The sequence below is a fragment of the Somniosus microcephalus genome, chromosome 6 (genome assembly GCF_052327205.1).
Source record: "Somniosus microcephalus isolate GS21.2 chromosome 6, FLI_Smic_1.0, whole genome shotgun sequence".
NCBI lineage: Eukaryota > Metazoa > Chordata > Chondrichthyes > Squaliformes > Somniosidae > Somniosus > Somniosus microcephalus.
In genome coordinates this window covers 209,217,118-209,239,211 of record NC_140992.1, presented here as the reverse complement: position 1 = coordinate 209,239,211, position 22,094 = coordinate 209,217,118, and the positions used below count along the sequence as shown (strand labels likewise).

The 22,094-nt window shown below is 45.0% G+C and overlaps 1 protein-coding gene across 2 annotated transcripts in view; it reads left to right on the top strand.

Annotated features, from left to right (window-relative positions):
• Positions 1-9,362: 9,362 nt before the first annotated feature.
• carmil2 (capping protein regulator and myosin 1 linker 2) overlaps positions 9,363-22,094 on the top strand; it is a 314,585-nt gene continuing 301,853 nt past the window's right edge. For both annotated transcript variants that reach the window (XM_085991327.1, XM_085991326.1), the window contains exons 1-2: positions 9,363-9,482; positions 17,753-17,844. In XM_085991327.1, the coding sequence (XP_085847453.1) occupies positions 9,443-9,482; positions 17,753-17,844 (132 nt within the window). In that variant the 5' untranslated portion in view covers positions 9,363-9,442. The remainder of the gene's footprint in view (positions 9,483-17,752; positions 17,845-22,094) is intronic.

Sequence of the window (22,094 nt, the reverse complement as noted above, 5' to 3'; positions counted from 1 at the left end):
TCCTGCTCCTATTTCTTATGTTCTTATGTTCTAAGCCAAGGGTGTGGCGAGAATAAGGAACTTAAAGAAATTATTATTCGTAAAAAAAACTGTACTAGCAAAATGAATGGGACTAAAAGTCAATAAATCTCAAGGACCGGATGACCTACATGCTAGGGTTTTGAAAGAGGTGGCCATTGGGATAGTGAATGCATTGGTTGTCATCTTCCAAAATTCTATAGATTCTGGAACGGTTCCTGCAGATTGGAGGATAGCAAATGTAACCCCACTATTTAAGAAAGGAGGGAGAGAGAAAACGGGGAACTACAGACCTGTTAGCCTCACATCAGTAGTTGGGAAAATGCTGGAATCTATTATAAAGGATGCAATAACTGGGCACATAGAAACTAATAGTAAGATCGGGCAGAGTCAACATGGATTTATGAAAGGGAAGTCCTGTTTGACAAACCTATTGGAATTCTTTGAGGATGTAACTAGTGGAGTAGACAAAGGGGAATCGTTAGATGTGGTGTATTTGGATTTTCAGAAGGCCTTTGATAAGGTCCCACACAAGAGGTTGGTAAACAAAATTAGGGCACATGGAATTGGGGTAATATACCAGCATAGATTGAGAATTGGTTAACAGACAGAAAACAAAGAGTAGGGATAAACAGGTCTTTTTCAGGATGGCAGGCTGTGACTAGTGGGGTACCACAAGGATCGGTGCTTGGGCCCCAGCTATTCACAATCTATATCAATGATTTGGATGAGGGGACTAAATGTAACATTTCCAAATTTGCTGATGACACAAAGCTAGGTGGCAGTGTCAGTTGCGAAGAGGATGTGAAGGGGATTTCGACAGGCTCAGTGAGTGGGCGAGAACATGGCAGATGGATTATAATGTGGATAAATGTGAAGTTATCCACTTTGGTAGAAAAAACAGAAAGGCAGAGAATTTCCTAAATGGTGAAAGATTGGGGAATGCAGAAGCTCAAAGAGACCTGGGTGTCCTTGTACATGAGTCACTGAAAGTGAATGTGCAGGTGCAGCAAGCCATTACGAAAGCAAATGGCATGCTGGCCTTCATTAAAAGAGGATTTGAGTACAGGAGTAAAGAAGCCTTACTCCAATTATATAAGGCCTTGGTGAGACTACACCTGGAGTACTGTGTACAATTTTGGTCTCTTTACCTAAGGAAGGATATACTTGCCATACGGGAGTGCAACGAAGGTTCACGAGATTGATTCCTGGGATGGCAGGACTGTCGTATGATAAGAGATTGAGTAAACTAGGATTCTATTCTCTTGAATTCAGAAGATTGAGAGGGGATCTCATTGAAGCATACAAAATTATTACAGGGCTTGATAGGGTGGATGCTGGGAGAATGTTTCCCTTGGCTGGGGAATCTAGAACCAGGGCGACAGCCTCAGGATAAACGGTAGGCCATTCAGAACTGAGATGAGAAGAAATTTCTTCACACAGAGGGTGGTGAATCTTTGGAATTCTCTACCCCAGAGGGTTGTGGAGGCTCAGTCATTGGGTATATTCAAAACAGAAGTCGATAGATTTCTGACTAGTAAAGGCATCAAGGGATATGGCGATAAGGCCGGTGAGTGGAATTGAGGCAGAAGATCAGCCATGATCTCTTTGAATGGCGGAGCAGGCTTGAAGGGCCGAATGGACTACTCTTGCTCCTATTTCTTACCACATCCACTGGTTCCCTCTTATCTATTCTGCTAGTTCCAACCTCAAAAACCTCTTAACAGATTTGTCAAACACGATTTCCCTTTCATATATCCGTGTTGAGTCTGCCCAATCCTATTATTATTTTTTAAGTGCTCTGTTACCACGTCCTTAATAATAGATCCTAGCATTTTCCTTACTACTGATGTCAGACTAACTGGTCTGTAGTTCCCCATTTTCTCTTTCCCTCCTTTCCTAAATAGTAGGGTTACATTTGCTACCTTCCAATCCACGGGTATCGTTCTAGAATCTATGGAATTTTGGAAAATGACAACCAATGCATCCACTATCTCTAGCCACTGTTAGATCCGTGTATCTTAATGTTTGTCCTTCAATAATCAGACAAAAGACTGCAGGGAACGATCAACAGGTGTTTACTGAATGAGGGTTCAAACTGCAACTGACTGTACAGATCACTACTCAGGGTTTATATACAGGTGTGGTCACTGCCGGTACTACAGGATACAGGAGCTGTAAAAAGTAGTTCTCCCCCTTAAAGGTACATACATTACAATTCCTCCCCTTTTAGATTAACAGTACCATAACACTCATTTAACAATTAAATATCAAACTAATTACAATTAACACTTTTAACATGCAACATTAACTGAAAATAGTCTATTTATAAATTCAGTCTTTGGGGAGGCTTCCTGATTCTTTCTGGATAACACCTTTCCCGAGTGTCTCGCTCTTGGTGCGGAGGCGATTCTAACACCCTGTCGTCAGTTGATTCATCAGCTTCCAATGCTATTGTTTCTGAGGTAGATGCGACCTGTATGTCGGGTTCCTCACCAGGTATGTATGGCCGAGACATGGGGTTGACTCGTTCCTGTGACTCTAGGATCTGGTCAGCATGGCGTCTCACAATGTTCTCCCTAACATCCACTGTGTACATTAGTGGCCCCTGCCGTGTGCATATCGTTCCTGGTTGCCATTTCACTGTTCGGTAGTCGCGGGCCAAGACTGGTTGCCCTACATTGAAGCTCCTTGTCGGCTTCTCATTGATGTGCTGGAATTGCTTACTCTCAACATCTCTTTGTACATTTGGTCTGAACAAATCCAGACGAGATCTCAACCTTCGGTTAAAGAACATCATGGCCGGGGCCTGGTTGGTGACTGCATGTGTCGCATTTCTGTAGGCTAACAGGAAATTGTCCACCTTATGCTGCAGTGGAATGTCGTCATCGCACATGGCCTTTACTGCTTTTTTAAAGGTTTGTACGAACCTCTCAGCCAATCCATTTGTGGCTGGATGATACGGGGCGGATGTGTAATGCCTTACCCCATTCCTTTTCATAAATCTTCGAAACTCTTCGGACACAAACTGTGGTCCGTTATCAGAGCAAATCTGCTCTGGCAAGCCGTTCCTGGCAAAAATGGTCCATAGGACTGCAATAGTTTTCTCCGTGGTGGTGGAGGACATTTTGATCACCTCAGGCCATTTCGAGTGCGCATCCACGGCTATTAAAAACATTGAGTCCATGAATGGACCAGCAAAATCAATATGCACCCGTTGCCATGGAGATGAGGGCCACTCCCATGGGGGTAGAGGGGCATGTGGTGGTGCATTTTGGACCTTCTGGCATCCTGAGCAGCTCTTTGTCAGGTCCTCGATTTGCTGACCAATCCCCGGCCACCACACATAAGCCCTAGCAAGGCTTTTCATTTTCACCCCTCCCAGATGACCTTCGTGAAGCTCATTGAGCACTCTCTCCCTTAACTTGGGTGGAATTACCACTCGGGATCCACACATCAAGGTCCCCTGGCATACTGACAGCTGTTTTCTTCTGGATGAGAATGCTGGCAACAGTGAGTCGCCATGTGCTGGCCATCCCTTCACTGTCAAATCATATACCCGAGACAGTGTCGGGTCATTTCGGGTCTCCTTCTCCATACCAGCGTTAGTTACTGGCAAGCATTCAATTATAGTCGAATGAAATATTTCGACAGGATCCACTGCTGGTGCTTCCTCCGCAGTAGGCAGTGGCAGGCGTGATAGCCCATCAGCGTTTCCATGCTGTTTCGTGCCCTTATACTCGATTTCATATTGGTGCGCCCCTAGAAAAAGGGACCATCTTTGCAGCCGTTGTGCAGTCATCACCGGAACGCCCTTCTTTGGATTAAAGATGGAGACAAGTGGTTGGTGGTCAGTCAGCAAGGTGAACTTCTGCCCGTGCAGATAGTGATTGAACTTTTTCACTCCCCACACTAGGCTGAGGGCCTCCCTGTCAATCTGGGCGTAGTTACGCTCGGCTGAGGTTAGTGACTGAGACGCAAAGGCTACTGGCCTCTCTGAGTCATCCGGGAATTTGTGCGACAGCACCGCTCCAATGCCATAGGGTGATGCCTCACACACCAACCGAATTGGTAGTGCTGGGTTGAAATGAGCCAACACCTCTTTTGATGTGATCAATGCTTTGCTCTTCTGGAAAGCTCGTTTACATTCGTCACTCCACTTCCATGGTACCCCCGTTTGCAGTAGGGTGTTCAGTGGGTGTAGTACGGTAGACAAATTCGGCAAGAACTTATGGTAGTAGTTCACCAGCCCGAGGAACGACCTCAGTTTTGACACATTTTCCGGTGCTGGAGCCTTGACTACTGCCTCAATCTTTTCAGGGGACTTATGTAACCCCCTTTATCAATAACGTGGCCACAATACGAGATCTGCTTCTGGAAAAACTCGCATTTGTGGCGAGTAGCTCGGAGCCCATATTCCTTCAATCTAGTGAGCACCTGCTCCAGGTTGGCGAGGTGATCACTGTCATTTTCGCCCGTGACCAGGATGTCATCCAAATAACACTGGGTCCCTGGAATCTCTTGCAGGACTTGTTCCATTGCCCTTTGCCAAATAGCCAGAGCTGATGCTACCCCGAGCACCAGCCGGTTGTATTGGTAGAGACCTTTATGAGTGTTGATTGTGAGGTACTGTTTCGAGGCTTCTTCTACCTCCATTTGCAGGTACGCCTGGGCCAGATCAATCTTAGTGAAGCGTTTCCCTCCAGATAGCGAGGCGAAAATATCTTCAATCCGCGGAAGCAGATATTGTACAGTGTGAAGGACTGGGTTCACTGTCACCTTAAAGTCCCCACAGATGCGAACCTTCTTTGGTTCCCCAGGCGTATTACTCAACGACCTCTTCATTACAGGAACGATGGGTGTAGCCCACTCGCTCCAGTCCACTTTGGACAGTACTCCTGAATGTTCCAAACCTTCCAGCTCCGATTCGACGGCTGGGCGGATCGCATAAGGTACCGGTCTGGCCTTAAAAAACTTTGGGCTTGCATTTTCCTCTATTTTGATCATCGCTGTTATGCCTTTTATTGTTCCGAGTCCCTGCTGGAACACTTCTTGTGCGTCAGTTAGCATTTTTGACAGTTGTCCAGGTGTGACGTCATCATCCTTTTTGGCATCTACAGTCAGTGCTTGTATGGAATGCCAATCTAGCTGTATCTTCTGGATCCATTCACGTCCTAGTAGTGGTGGTCCTCCATCTGGCAATACATATAGGTCCATTTTTGGTGTTTCCTTGCCGTTATATATAATGTTCACCCTTATTTTTCCTTTGGGGTAGACTTTTTGCCCTGTGTACTTCTTCAAGACAATCTTTGTATCTCTCAAGGGTATATGTGAGAATAGCCGCTTGTAGTCCCTTCGGTTTATGACTGTTAGGACTGATCCTATGTCCAATTCCATTTTCACTTGGACTCCTGCTATCTTGAGCGTGACCCAGATAGTTTGGTGATCCTCTGTTTTGATCACATTATGTAGTTTCAGACAACCCAGTTCCTTGCTTCCGGAGTCTGTATCACTCTTCTGTTCGTCTGAACTACTCTCCGTCACCTTATGTACCTTCTTGTACTTCTCCTGTGGAGATTTCTTGCTGCTGGTTTTCTTTCCTGACCTGCAGACTCTTGCTATGTGTCCTACTTTTCCACACTGTCTGCACACTTTGTCCTTGAACCAGCAATCATTATGGTCATGTGTTGTTCTGCCGCAGCGATAGCACTTCACTGTTCCGTATGACATTTCATTTGTGCCATATTCTTGCGGTCTCCGTTGTATCTCTGCAGCGCCCCGTGCTGCTGCTTTGTGTGATACTGCAATGCTGAAAGCCTTGTCCAGTGTAAGATCCTTTTCTGATAGAAGCCGTTTCTGGGTTCCTTCACTTTGAAGCCCACACACAAACTTGTCCTTTAAAGTATCTGCTAATCCCGTTCCAAACTGGCAGTGTTTCGATAGCTTGCGCAGTTCCGTTAAATACTCAGCATTACTTTCATCTTTATGCTGGTTCCTTTTGTGAAACTTAAATCTTTCTGCTATCAGCAGCGGTGTGGGGTTTAAGTGGTCCCGTAGGATTGACACTATGTTTTCAAAATCCTTTTCTGCTGGCTTCTCTGGGGTTACTAGGTTTCGTAGTAAGCCATACGTTTTTGCACCCATTGAATTCAACAATACCAGCACTTTCTTGTCATCTGGCACTTCATTCGCCTTGCAGTATACTTCTATGCGTTCGACATATGTCATCCAGTCTTCAACTTCATTGTCGAACGCTGTGCTACTGCCACTCTTCGGTATTTTTGGGTGTGGTTAGACTGGCTTAAAATGGCGTCTCCCGCGCTTTCCTTTCTTCCCCGCTGCGGCTTAAAATGGCGTCTCCCGCGCTGCTGCCAACGCCGCTCTCGGCGGTCCTCATGGCAAATGGCGACGCCCTGTGGGTTTCGTGCACTGCTCCTGCACTGCTGCCAACGCCGCTCTCTGCGGTCCTCGTGGCAATGCGTTTTCCTGAGTGCCTCACTCCCCCATTGACGCTGCTCGGCCCTTGAACACCGGCTGCGCTCTGCGTGTTTTCCTGCGCGCCTCTCTCCCCCGTTGACGCTGCTCGGCCCTTGAACACCGGCTGCGCTCTGCTCTCTCTTGCCTCTCTCCCCCGTTGACGCCGCTCGGTCCTGAACACCGGCTGCGCCCTGTGCGCTCTGCCCTCTCTCTCTCCCCCGTCGACGCTGCTCGGCCTTTTCCTGTGCCGCTTGGTCGGCTCTAGCCGCCGCTGTCTGGGAAGGGTCTGCGCAGTACCTGTTGCCAGCCCGTTTCGCTGGACCACCGTGACTGGAAAGCCAAGCCTGGCTCTCGACAGCCTCCCCTGCGATGCTCAAATCTCTGCTGGATGACTGGGTGGTTGCTCGTGGTCGACGCCCGTGCTTCTGGACTCGACCTCCTTCCACTGTTCTCCAGGAGCGAATCCCTGGGAGGTGATGCAGAGCTGCAGGTAGGTTCGAATCTGCTCGTCGCCAATGTTAGATCCGTGTATCTTAATGTTTGTCCTTCAATAATCACACAAAAGACTGCAGGGAACGATCAACAGGTGTTTACTGAATGAGGGTTCAAACTGCAACTGACTGTACAGATCACTACTCAGGGTTTATATACAGGTGTGGTCACTGCCGGTACTACAGGATACAGGAGCTGTAAAAAGTAGTTCTCCCCCTTAAAGGTACATACATTACAGCCACCTCTTTCAAAACCCTAGGATAAAGACCATCAGGTCCAGGGGATTTATCAGCTTTCAGTCCAATTAATTTCTCCAGTGCTTTTTTTTACTAATACTAATTTCTTTCAGTTCCTCATTCTCACTAGAGCCTTGGTTCTCTATTATTTCCAGGAAGTTTTTTGCATCTTCTTCCGTGAAGACAGACACAAAGTATTTGTTTAATTTCTCTGCCATTTCGTTATTCCCCATTATAATTTCTCCTGTCTCAGCCTGTAAGGGACCCACATTTACTTCCGCTAATCTTTTCCTTTTTACATACCTGTAGGAGCTTTTACAGTCTGTTTTTATGTCTCGCTAGTTTACTTTCATTCAATTTTCCCTTTCTTTATCAATTTCTTGGTCCTCCTTTGCTGAATTCTAAAATCCTCCCAATCCTCAGGCTTACTACTCTTTTTTGGCAACATTATGAGCCTCTTCCTTTAATCTAATACTATCTTTAACTTCTCTTGTTAGCCACGGTTGGACCACTTTTCCTGTGGGGTTTTTGTGCCTTAAAGGAATGTATATTTGTTGTAAATTATGTATTAATTCTTTAAATGCTAGCCATTACTTCTCTACCATCATACCTTTTAATGTAGTTTCCCAATCTACCTTAGCCAACTTGCCCCTCATACCTACATAGTTTGCCTTATTTAGATTTAAGACCCTAGTTTTGGATTTAACTAAATCACTTTCAAACTCAATATAAAATTCTATCATATTATGGTCACGTTTCCCTAAAGGCCCTTTTACTTCAAGGTTATTAATTAACCCTTTCTCATTGCACAATACTAAATCTAAAATAGCCTGTTCCCTCTTTGGTTCCTCAACATACTGATCTAGAAAACTATCTTGCATACATTCCATGAATTCGTCCTCTGCACTATTACTGCAAATTTGGTTTGCCCAGTCTATATGTAGATTAAAGTACCCCATGATTACTGTATTACCCTTGTTACATGCACCTCTAATTTCCTGATTTATATTCTGCCCTACATTACAACGACTGTTTGGAGGCCTATAAACAACTCCCACCAATGTTTTCTGCCCCTTGTTGTGTCTTCGCTCCACCCAAGCTTATTCTGCTTCTTGATTTTCAGAGCTAAGATCTTTTCTCTCTACTGTCTTTATCCCATCCTTTATTGTCGGCTACCCCTCCTCCTTTTCCATTTTGCCTATCTCTTCTAAAAGTTAAGTATCCTGGAATATGTAGTTCCCAACCTTGGCCACTTTGCAACCACTTCTCCGTTATGGTTCAAACCTGTTATTCCCCAGTAATTAATTGCAATAACATAATCATTATGAATTCATCAAGGGTGTGGAGTGCAGTGACAGCATGTGTACTTACAGCTCCTATCAGCACTAAGGAATTAACCCCACCCTCCAAACACTTACTTGAACTCGGGCTTGTCAACTTGAAGTGTCATATACCACAGTGATTTCAAGGCAGTCCTCTCATCTAGGTTTCAGATGATGGTTATAACTGAATCTAAACCCCTTCAATTCGCTTATCGCCATACAATATTACTCAAGGTATCCATTATCCTCTATATATTTCACTTCTAACTCTATCCATTCACCATGTTATTTTATTGATGTTCCTTTGTGCATATGACTGCCCTTTGTTTGCTTTTGTTTGATGGTGTCGCCCAATGACACTGCAGTTCATGCCCGCATCGCTTAGCTTCAAACTCCAGCTATGCCTCGTGTTTTGTTAACCTTCTGTTTCAGTGGAGAACGTTTCCTGCAATCGACTGAAATAAAATTGAAAATTAATCTGCAATTTGCGGGAGCAAAGTGTAGGGCAGTGATATGCGTATTATTGCTAGTTTTGATAGCTGTCACTAAGTTACAACAAAACGTAATTGTTTTATTATTAAATACCTCCGTTACAGTGGCTCGAGCTATATTTCGCATGCGTAAGTTTTTGGTACAGTTTAAAATATCAGTTTAGTTAAATAAAAAATGATGGCAGTAAATATATTATAGATAAATAATATATGAATAAATATTAATAAAACACAACAATGAAATTTCTTGAGGTATTCTTGCTAGATCATTTATTGTTTTTCCAAAGAGGGCTGCTTCCTCTTAGTGTGGTGTGGTTAGTGCAGCAATATATGTAGCTGCTTCTTTCTAATTGGTATTTCTCTCGGTCACAGTACCTGCAGAATCAGTGAGGCTGTCGCTGCAGAAATGTCTACTCCTACTCAAGATATTTCAGAAGAGCTGCAAGGTAACGGATTTGATTCTTGTTAATCCTAATAGAAGACTTAATTTTTGTGTGTACCCTCTTTAGATTCCTATGCAGCTTTTCATTTCAGTTTTATTGGTGCAGAATGCCACTCTTGAAAACACAAACCGAGCATGTTGCATGTGATTCGGTCTATATCGTTCGCAAGTAACACCTCGTAAAGTCTATGAGCCAAACACATTTATCTAAAGAACTAAACAAAGCAACACGCAATGTGTTGAGAAAACTTTTTGTTTGGTTTTGTTTCAACGGGGACACATACATGTATGCTGTTGTTTAATTAAAAAAAATGAAAATAATGTTGTCGAGGGCTAGGCAAATATGTTTCAATGAAAAGTTCACTTGGTGAGCAGAAATTTTAAAACTCCGTCTATCGACATGAACCTATTGTCAGCATTTTGAGGATATAATCAGCTTGAATAGGCATTTTATCCGCAATGGCTTGCCCCCTGTAGCGTGTCATGTGGTATCTGTAATGTGGGCCCTGAAAAACAATACTGGAGACATTATGAATCTATTACAAAATAATTTTCACAGAAAACAGCTTTTAAAGGAAAATGGGTACAATTTAAACATTGTTTAGTTTGTAATGCCATTAGTATCTTTCGGGGAAGATTTAAGTATATTTTTAAAATCGTGAACTATGTTTAATGTTACAAATTACCGTCAGAATTTATATTAGCTTTTTTAAAAATGATAATGGCTATGTCACCACGTTTTATTATGTTGGCCTAGAAATTTGTCCGCACAGCGCCCAACACGGGCGCTAACAAGGTCCCAATATGGCGGGCTGCAAGTGCATGCACATTTCCAGCTGGAAGTGCCTGCTATCCTGGCAGCAGTCATGACTCTTTCAACCTGCACCAGTCCTTTATTCCAACCAGGCTTCCAAGTTCCAGGCTAGCTATTGGGTGACGAGGGCTTTTCCCCTCCAGACATGGCTCATGACTCCTGTCAGGAACAACTGCAGAGCAGGCCTACAATGAGAACCATGCTGCAACAAGCAACATCTTCGAGCAAACATTTGGCGTGCTCAAGCAATGCTTCCGCTGCCTGGGCTGTTCCAGAGGATCTTTGGAGTACACCTCTGAGCTGATTTCCAGATTTGTGGTTGTCTGTTACATGATCCACAACTTTGTCATCATGAGGGTTGAGCCCTTACCACTACCTGGGCAGCAACAAGTGAAGGAGGAGGAGAGGCTGTGCCTCTCCATGCCTGAACTCTCATACCTGCTCATCGAGGAGCACTTCACCTAAATCAGCCCTCCCATCCCCAATATACCAACAGTTCCACAATCCTTACCACTGTCTTTACAACCACCATCCGATCTACAAAGATGAACACCATCACCAAATCCAGAACATGAAACAAATCTATCAATCAACTCAATTACATCTCTATCTAATAGATAACATAATTAAGGAAGGATGACCCTTGTGCCAGCCCTCAGTGCCGGTCTTTCCATATCCTCAAGCTCCTGTCAGGTGTTTCCCCAGTGGCTACAGCTGAGTTTCCATTGAGGACACAAGATGGCCATGGAGGATGACCTTGAGCAGTGCTGGGCCTAGAGGGCCCAGCTGCAGGCTGCAGCATCTTGGTGTGGGTTGGAGCAGCCTGTATGGCACTAACAAGGGCACAGGCAGAGTGTCTGGCAGGGGAGCAGGCATGATGTCATCCTGAGAGAGGATAGCATATGCCTCTCCCATGGAGCCAAGGCCACTCTCCTGGGACAGTGCCTGGGCACTCCTATGGCTCTGCCCGAGAACAGAGTACAGGACTGCTGTGATGCTTTGAAGGGCCCTGTCTACATTGGCCCCCAGAGCCAGTGTGAGCTGACATAGCAGCTGTCTGAGTTTCCATGGCAGCAGTCTGTGCCATGGAAACTATCAGCAGAGTTTCCACAATGGTGGGTGCTACTGTGTTGTTAATGGAGCTGACCACTTGGTCCATGTTGGACAGAATGGTCTCCGTGCTCTGCGAAAAGTCATGAGACAAGTTGGACCTGGACTCCTCCATGCTCCACGACACTGTGTGCAAGCTCGCTGACATGCTTCCTAGTCCACCTCGCACTAGCTGGTAGATGCCCATCAACCTTCTTTTGTACCCTGAGCCCTTGAAGTGAGCATCTGCATCCTCGGCAGCAGAACTAGTATGCGACCACACCCTCCGGCATGCTGGCACCTGTGGGGTCCTAGCCCCTGCCCTAGCTCCTGCGCACTTGTGCCTGGTGAGTCACCATGTGCAGACACCTCCTCTAATTTAGCCTCTAAAGTCCACATGGTGCCATTATCTAAGCCAGTGCTTGCGAGAGTCCGATCAAGCGATTGGTGCATCTTGCTGAAGGCTCGCTTGCGCTTCCTCCACTGGTATAGGAGCTTCCACATTCTCAGCACCTGAGATAAAGGAGGGACAAAGGTTAGCTGGTGGTGTGAAAGGAGAGCAGAGAGAGAGAAGTGGGTGATGAAAGCATCTGCAGCTTGTGAACCAGAGTGTGATAGAAGTCAGATGGGACAGAGAAGATAATGTATGAAGAAACCTTGCATGACGTCTCCTCCAGCGTTGCCAGTTGCCACTACCTTGTCTCTGCCCCTGCCCATGATGGCAAGCACCCATTTTTTGAGCAGGGGAGAGGGTGTGCAGACGGGCTCTTACTCCTCCGGTGCCAGCCTGCTGTCTGGAGTTGTGTGCGACCTTCTCCTGCAAGAAAGAAGGGAGCATGTTAGTGAGAGTCTTGTGAGGTTCTTTGAGAATGCACTTTGCGAAAGCATGCTGTAATAGCTGATAGTCCGTGTGTAACGTGTGAGTTCTGAGTAAGTGAAGGGTTAGGGTTAGGGAACCCTAACCCTAACCCTAAACGCAATAGTGGTAAGTGCAATAATGGATATGAGGAGAAGGAAGTGTGGTGAAGTGTGCTGCAGTGATTGTAAGAAAGTGAAGGGAAGCGGGAATAGGGAATTTTGAGTGCTGTGAGTCCTGTGATTAGTGAGGCTGTGATGCAACAAGACCTGGACGACATTCGCGCCACACAAGTGCCAGACAATGACTATCTCCAACAAGTGTGAGTCTAACCACCGCCCCTTGACATTCAATGGCATTACCATCGCCGCATCTCCCACCATCAACATCCTGGGGGTCACCATTGACCAGAAACTTAACTGGACCAGCCACATAAATACTGTAGCAACAAGAGCAGGACAGCGGCTGGGTATTCTACGGCGAGTGTCTCACCTCCTGGCTCCCCAAAGCTTTTCTATCATCTACAAGGCACAAGTAAGGAGTGTGATGGAATATTCCCCACTTGCCTGGATGAGTGCAGCTCCAACAACACTCAAGAAGCTTGGCACCATCCAGGACAAAGCAGCCCACTTGATTGGCACCCCATCCACCACCTTAAACATTCACTTGCTCCACCACCGACGTACCGTGGCTGCAGTGTGTACCATCTACAAGATGCACTTCAGCAACTTGCCAAGGCTGCTTCGGCAGCACCTCCCAAACCCGTGATCTCTTCCACCTAGAAGGACATGGGCAGCAGGCGCATGGGAACACCACCACCTTCAAGTTCCCCTCCAAGTCACACACCATCCTGACATAGAAATATATCGCCGTTCCTTCATTGTCGCTGGGTCAAAATCCTGGAACCCCCTCCCTAACAGTACTGTGGGCGTACCTTCACCACATGGACTGCAGCAGTTCAAGAAGGCGGCTCACCACCACCTTCTCAAGGGCAACTAGGGATGGGCAATAAATGCTGGCCTTGCCAGCGACGCGCACATCCCATGAACGAATAAAAGAAAAGTGGAGCGGCTGTGAGCAGAGAGTAAAAGTGCTGCAATTCTTACCTAAACAACTCTAGTGAGATCATTGAATTTTCTCCAGCATTGCAGCCATGTCCTGGGTGCTAGGCTCCTCGCATTCACATACTCTGCAATCTCTTTCCACTGATTACAATGGTTTAAAATTCCCCTATGTCTTGTTGAGTTCCTTGGAGATGACTGTTGCTTTTCCAAGGTGAGATTTTGTCTCACCATCTATGCCTATTTCATCATGTAGGACAGACATAGGGCTGAAAATTCAGTAGGGTTAGCGCCCCATTTGAGGCGCTAGAGGGCCTAGCGCCGGAGTTATGGCCGGTTTGTAAATTCAGTGGGGCCCTGCCATCGGCGTTAGACTGGTTGCGCTGCGCCAGCACCGATGACGTCATCGGTGTGCGCAGCGTCCCGGTTGCCGTGGTGACGGGCCCCAACGCCGAAATTGAGTTGCGGCCGCCTCGCCCGTGGCAGCCGCAACTAACGATGTTTCAGCAGAGTCCTACGCGAGTTAGCGCCGGCGCATTAAGGTCGCGCGGCGGCCGGCCGCTTTCCCGCCGGCCGCCTGCCCGCACCTCCCTCCCCGGACTCCTCCACCACCCCCCCGCGGAACAGATGCGTCTGGCCTGCGAGCCCGGCACTTCTCCGAGGTGCCGGGCTCATTTTTTTCAAGATTTCAACGGCCAGCGGGCGGGTGCAGGCAGCTCCTCCTTAACTGAAGGAGGAGGCCTGCACTTCCCCAGCCTGCCGCACCGCATCGGGTGCCGCAGCGCCGGAATTGCACCGCAATGCGGCAGTCAGCACCCATTTCGAGGCGCTGACACCCTCCTGTAGCGCCGGCAGCCATTTGGGCGCGGCGCTACTGAATTTTTGGCGCGCGCAGGGGGACTTAGCGCCGGCGCTAAATTTCCGGCGCTAAAGCCCTGGCGCGGCGCCAACTGAATTTCTAGGCCATAGTTTCTTTTATTCATATTTTGATGTAGCAGGGCCAGCTGTACCAATAATTGTAGCAAACTACATTGGTAGCAGTCAACATATATCAGGTTTGCCTTGTATAGCTCTCACTGCACACCCACATGTGACATTTCTATACTTGATGCAGACTTGTGACTTCCATTGTATCATCCAGTCAGTTATCTTATATATAATTGTGGGTTGCATGGTGGCACGGTGCCAAGGAGTGATGGGCGCAGATTTGCAATTTGTCAATGCTGTCAAGAGCAGGTGCAGAATCAAAGCGAGGCACTTCTCCACATGAAGGGAGGGAAATCTGGAATGCCAGCACACCTGGCAGCCAGTTCAGAGTGACATAGGTAGGTGACCTGTAATATAGAATGAATAGGGGTGGGAAAGTAAAAAGAAATGCTTGTAGAAAAATTAATAAAATCATCAATGATTGATAACCCTCTGCTCATTTGCTTCACTAAAGTGCGAAACATAAATACAATTAACCCGCTTTATGCAAAGCTGGAAATTAAAAAAAACATTTCACAAAAGATATGTGGAATAGATTTCCATTGAAAGTTGTTAATTAACATTTTTTATTTAAACTTGTTTTAATGGGTTCTCAAGATTAGTACATCCACATTTTATGAAGTTATCATACATATAGGTGTACATTCATACTTGTGTTTAATGAAACTCATACATGTAGGTGTATATCAGCCGTGGTTCAATGGTAACACTCTCGCCTGAGTCAGAAGGTCATGGGTTCAAGTCTTGAGCACATAATCTAAGCTGACACTCCAGTGCAGTACTGAGGGAGTGCTGCACTGTCGGAGGTGCCGTCTTTCGGCTGAAACGTTAAATTAAGGCCCTGTCTGCCCCCTTAGGTGGTCGTAAAAGATCCCATGGTGCTATTTGAATAAGAGCAGGGGAGTTATCCCCGGTGTCCTGGACAATGTTTATCCCTCAACCAACATCACTAAAACAGATTATCTGGTCATTATCTTATTACTATTTGTGGGACCTTGTGCGCAAATTGGCTGCCGGGTTTCCTACAATACAACAGGGACTACACTTCAGAAAGGATTTAATTTGCTGTAAATCGTTTTAGGATGTCCTAAGGTCATGAAAGGTGCTATATAAATGCAAATACTTTTTTACTTTACATTCATAACTTTTTTTTGAAGGCATAAAATGTAGGTGTACATTCACCGAATGAGGGCTGCTGCTGCTCTCCTTCCTCCTCTAAGTGCAGGCCTCTCTGTAATGCAATGCCCCCCCCCCCAATCCTCGATCCAGGAGGCAGCAGGTCCTATTGCAGGAGGTTGCAACAGTCTGAGACAACCTGCTTGGAGAAGTGTAGCCTCCTTCTGCACTACTCCACAGAGAACAAAAAAGACTAGTGTAGAAACTGGCCTGTACACCCTGTGTGCTGGTTATGGCCTTCTATGAGCAGCCTCCCTCACCTGCTGTCTTTTGAGAGGTGCAGCTCCTGCCGACTGCTGAGGCTTCTCCTTCTTCTCAAAGTGTTCCTTGATCCAGAATAAAGTAGCAATAATTGCACCTATAATAAGCAGCTCAAGCTTACTGATGCAAAAAATGTGAAAAAGCAAACTGGAAGCTGGAAACTCTCCTGGCAAACCAGACAGCAAAAAGATCTTCTGACCCACGGTGGTGCAGCTGAGAACCCCTTATTATACAGTTTCAGTAGCTCTCGCACACAAATCCCGCTGTTTTACTGGCAGATCTGGGACTCGGCAGGGCTTCCACGATTTTGAGTTAAATTGTCGTCTGAGTCCGGGTGATCGGAACTTGACTTTTATATTTTAATGAGGCCCCCGCCTGCCTGTGGCGGGTGCCCCATCCGAATTAAAAATGACCACTGTCAAAATGGCGGCGGGCGCACAGGCGTTGGGAACGCAGCAGGAATCTCCCACTCGGCAATTTAACCCCTCGCCCACCCTGTAACCGCTGGGCAGACGGTATTAAAATCGGGCCTTAAAAGAAAAAGAAATTGCTAAAATATCAAAAACATGTGGAATCAAAGGACACTCCTTAGACAAAATAATTATCAAACTGAGTCTTTACCTTAATGACATTTACATGTACAATACACAGAAAAGTTACTGAGCTCTTCAATATTTTATTTCAGTAAGTGTTAAACTTGTAAATTAGCACAAGATTTGTAGTTCTGGCAACAGGAAGTGGATGGTTTACAGAAATGTATATACCACATTTGACAGCACAGACTGAGAGTAAAATAACCCACTCGGCTGTATCTGGCAGCTTTTCTGCAGGAAATGCCTCTGCTTAAAAATACTGTCAGAAAAGACCTTGGTGTTAATAATGTTGCAGTCAAAACACATGCACGCACGTGTGTATATCTACTCACTGAACAGTGAGTAGGAGTGAGAACCTGAATGATTTTTTTGCCCATGGGTCTTTAAGCCAATTATGGCATCCTTACCACCAGCCTGGCTGAAATCAGGCAATTCAGCAGAGACCAGTGATTAAACCTGGGACTTTCTGATCTGCTTGGCTCAATGACTCACTGCCGTTTCCTGCTGAGACAACTATATTTGTTACTTTTGTAAAAATCCAAAGTTGCTGTTCAACAGAGAACCAGAATTTCAGGTCCCCTTCCCTTCAAATCCACATGAGTGATGGCACTGATTGGGATGGGGTACATGTGTCCTGAGGCGCCTCCATTCATTTCAGTGGGGTCCACAACTTTGGACATTAACCTGGAGCCGTTTGCCCCGGACAATTCACAATTAGCAGATCATAGAGTACCCAGCCACTAGCTTGTTATGCTCATGATTTCCTGTTTGGAGGCTCTCTGAGCTTAGTCTAGCCATCAGAGTGGAGTCTGCTCCTCCCACACAGGAGGAATAGAAAATACACTTCACCCGAGGCAACTCTTGCACAACTCCCAGTCTAGTGACTGGCTAAATAGCAGAACTGAAAGAACCCTATTTGGATTAATGCCCTGCAGATTACTTGAGTACTTTTGGAGGTTGAAAGGAAATTTCACAGATCTTTTAACTTCAAGGCTTAACTTATGGTTAGTTGCTTATTTCAGGAGATTAAATGGATTGGTAAGTCTCAATGTTCCAATCGGCATTATTTTAATGATGGCGGCAAACCATTTCAGACAGTGCTAAATAATGCCAATCAGAAAAGCTAGGCTTTAGAGTGTTACATAGAAGGTACAGCACAGAAACAGGCCATTAAGCCCAACTGGTCCATGCTGGTGTTTATGCTCCACACAAGCTGGAGCAAATTGTACATGGTCTGTGAAAGGACGAGGTTTGATGGTTGAATGGTCACTTCTCATTCCTTTCTATCTTACATTGTTGTATCAAGTCACAAAATTATATGTATAAAATACAATATTAGACAGCTGTGTTTTCTCATGAGCAGGTCCATTAACCTGCTCATAATTTTGGGAAATCTAATTTCACATCTATGCTTCAAAGAGTTTTGTTTGTTTACAGAACATGTAACTAGAACCCTGCAACCAAAGAAAATAGAGTTTATGAAGAAAGTGAAATCAACAACAAAGTATAAATCAGAAGAGAAAATATTGGTATGTTCATCAATGTTTGAGATGTTCTGACAAATAATGCATATCATTTATAGTGGGACAATGTCATTTAAAACTACCTTTTAGCTTGCAGTAACATTAGGAAACCAGTAACTCCACAACACCGACTAGGAATGTCCCAGGTTTCATCCTTGTCTTGCACTGAGTTAATTGATCTTATCCAGGGTAACAGTGGGGAGGCTGCAACTGGCCTCTGTCACTTGGGTCTGGAAGGGAAAAATAAGGATGTGGCCCAGCTCTGATGCTCTTCAAAGTTGAATACCTTGCCACTGTCTAGCTTCAATCATGGAGGATGGCCATTTTGGTGAAGTACTGGTGGGCTGTTCATTCGTGTGTAATCATACCACAGCAAGGGTTTGTTCCTTTAGTGGAAGAACATTGAGAGGGAACAAGATTTCTCCCAACATAGTAGGGAGGTGACATTTATTCTGAATGGTATTTAATTGCAATATCACGTTATTGCAGTGCACCATAGACTTATAGACCTAGTACTGGCTCTCAACCTCAGCTAATACTCAATTGAACTTCCCTTTGATGCTCAGTTGTGTCCAATTGATTGTTGTCCACAATGCCAAGATACGGTGAGATCCTCATCAATAGGACGGAGAAACTCCACCTTGGATTTCACTTCACTTTGTTGGATGGCCACCATTGGTAGAGTAGAAGGTGATCCTCATCATCTCCACTGAAGCGTAGAATACAAGGGCAGGAGGCAACAATCCAGAAAAAAACTAGAGGGAAATATAATTTAAAGACTTTATAATTAAAAACTTTAATTAGTAATTGTCACTTAAATGGTATTCCATTATGGAGACTAAAGATATTTTACTTGCAAATTTCTTCATTAAAAGCTACTAAAAATATTTCAATGACTTCATGTTTTTAGCCTTATGAGAATATCCACAAGTATTTGCTATTTTAGAATTTGTATAAAACTTCCTTCAAAAAGCAGATACAGGCTCCCCTTATAATCGAGAGAGTAGCTGAACCAGAGACCAGGGAGGTCCCAGATTCTATCTCCAGTCTGTACTGAGTTAACTGATCTCAGTCAGCACTGTAATAGGGATACTACAATTGGCCTCAGTACCCTAGGCTAGGGAGGGGAGAAATACTCCTCATCACTGCTCAAAATTATGTTTTGCTGGAAGTGTGCGCATGTGAACAAAATTTAACTGTGCTTTGGTGATAGTCTGGCAAGACTCACTGTCAAGTCCCACACATGATTATTTGCCACGTGGCAAGATACTGGAGAATGGGTGGTGTCCAAGGAACTGTACCCTAGCAATGCCTTCCAGAGAAGAGAGGAGTAAATAAGTTGGCATGAGGAAATATATGTGCTATTACTGTTCTTCATTTTCCTTTAAAAAAAAAAGGTGCTATGCATCTGAAATAAGATTACAGACTGTGAACTCATTGTGTTCTTTAATGAGGCTGTACTGAATTGCACACTGTGGTGTGATATGTAACATAGGTTTGTGTGCAAAAGCTAAGAGATCTGGTCTTGCAAATAATGCATACTGAGGTTTAACTGCTTCATGGTGGCAGATTGCTGTAGTCTGCATATAAAGCTCTGGTTTTAACCACTCTGAACATGTGGTTGAGGCAAGGTCGTAATGTGCACTCAATGCTCCCAAGCTGCAGCAGGTAATTTGGAGGCACACAGCTGCAAAAGGGACGTTTCAAAAATTAACACCAGAAGGCATTTAGGCAGCACAATAGAATGGCGTGCCAGATGGGAGGGTACAGTTGTGTGTGCTAGATACCCAAACATAAGAACATAAGAAATAGGAGCAGGAGTAGGCCATTCGGCCCCTCATGCCTGCTCCGCCATTCATGGCTGATGAGATTCCAATCTCAGTTGGTGGAAGCCGGCAAGTAGAAGACTGGAGACAAGTACGGATGATGCTCTTGCACAAAAATGCGACAGAATCACGAGTATTTGCTCTCCCATCACCCCTTGATGGGAACTTACACAGATTGTCTTTGCAGCCAATCATTTTTTGTGTAGCAAATCAGCTATTGCATTGCAAATAGCCTGGTGGGCGATTACCTGACCAACATTTTGGATTCTCCTGGTTCACCAGCTTCCAATTATTTTTGCTGTAATCTAATTGATTGCTGCAATCATGTGTCTTGCTATTCCATTGGACAACTGTTCCCAGACCATTGGGAAGTTGTGTGTGGGGGGGAGGGTAGTGGGGCATGCTGAGTTTGAAATAATACCACATGACAGTGAGTCTTAGGAATGTAAATTGTAGTAAGAAACATTGAAAGCAACTCATTAAATAGAGTTTCCTGTAATTAAATTAATACATAAATGCATAATTCAAATGTAATTTTTTTAACTCTCACTCATTTTAAGAATGCTATCTGAAACAAATTTATACTGAATGGGCATTCATATTTCACTGACAGTATTAACTGGCATTGATTCAATGGATCCCACATAGTTATTGTTATGGTAAATTAAATGGGTCACCCAGGGTTATAATGGCATTTTAAAGGCTGGATTATTATTGCATTCTGAATATCAATGTTCAGTGACAAATCACTGAAAACCCCTATTTTGATTCTGCAGTGGACCAGCCGGCTTGTTAATGCACACAAAGGGCAGGATTTTCATTGGGCCGTGGAGGCGGGATTAGAGGCGTGTGGGGGGTTAAAATCCTGAAATCGGGGGGCACGAACCCATCCTGCCCCCAACCCGCCTCCATGCCAGTTTCAAAGGAGGCAGATACCCGACCTGCACTGGGACCCGCCTCCCCGAAGCGGGAAGGGGATTAGTGCCAATTAACTGTTTGTTAACAGGTAGTTAACAGGCAGTTTTTAGCCTAATCCCTATTTTCATTCTTGAAGTGTGGGATTCCCAACGGCTCCAAACCACACCAAGTTAGCGAGGCGGGCCGTCGGGCTGAAGGGCTTGGAGGGGTCAAGATGTCCGGTGTTCAGGTGAGTGATGGGTGCATGAATGCAGAGGTAAGTGTGTTTGGTGTGTTTAAAGTGTTTAAAGAAGTTTTACTTACCTTTACAGCCTTCCTTCCTTCAGGTCTCGGGAGTCCCTCATCTCACCGGCACAGAAAGCAGAATGGCCGCGATCTGTCAAAAATTGCAGCATTCAGCTTTCTGTTCCGGAGAGATCTCTAAATCATCCTGAGAGGAAGGAATTAACTTGGAGTACAGATTGTCAGTGTTTGACAGCTTCAAACAGCTGTCGAACGCTGATATTTCATCTGTCAAAAGGTCTTGACAGATGAAATATCAATCTGTGATGTCACCTGTTGCCGGGTGGCCCTTAATTGGCCTGCTGGGCCCGCTGGGCGGGCTCAACAAGGTCAATCAAGTCAATATTCGCGTGGGTTGGCTACAACTCAATGGAGGCGGGACTACAACCCCAAAAGTTGTAGTCCCGCCTCCTACCCGCCTCCTCAATGAAAATCCAGCCCATAATGTCAGTCTTGGCTCAGTGGTGGCACTCTTGTCTCTGAGTCAGAAGGTTGTGGGTTCAAAGCCAACTTCAGAGACTTGAGCACATAATCTAGGCTGACAGTGCAGTACTGAGGGAATGCTACACTGTCAGAGGTGTTGTTTTTCAAATGACACATTAAAATCAGGCCCTGTCTGGAATCTCAGGTGGATGTAAAAGATCCCATTGCACTATTCAAAGAAGAACAGGGAGTTCTCCCAGTTGTCCTAGCCAACATTTATCCCTCAACCAGTTCAATAAGGTAAAGCATAGTAGACTCATGACAGTTCGACCGAATGGCCTGTTTCTGTGCTGTAGGCTCACTGTAACTCAATATATATTATTGCTGTTTCTGGGGCCTTGCTCTATGCAAATTGGCTGCTGCGTTTGTCTACATTGCAGCAGTGATTACACTTCATTGCCTGTAAAGCGCTTTGAAGGGATATGAAAGGTACTACATAAATAAATGCAAGTTCTTTCTTTTACACAAAACTATTCCTCAGGATCTGATACCTTTATGTAGGTTCAAAGATTGAAATATTAAATTATGGTAATCTAAACTTCCTGTAATGAAAATACCATGTAATGGAAAGAAGAAATCCTTTCATCTGATTGCTATTTTGAAATTTGCTAAATGCTGGTTGATCTGACTATCAAATTGATTCTCATTGTGTTGTCCATGTTTAGTTACTTTATCCATAGGTTAGCCTCTCTGACATCCACAGAGTAGGAATGAAACAATCGGATGGAAATCATTTGTATATTAAAA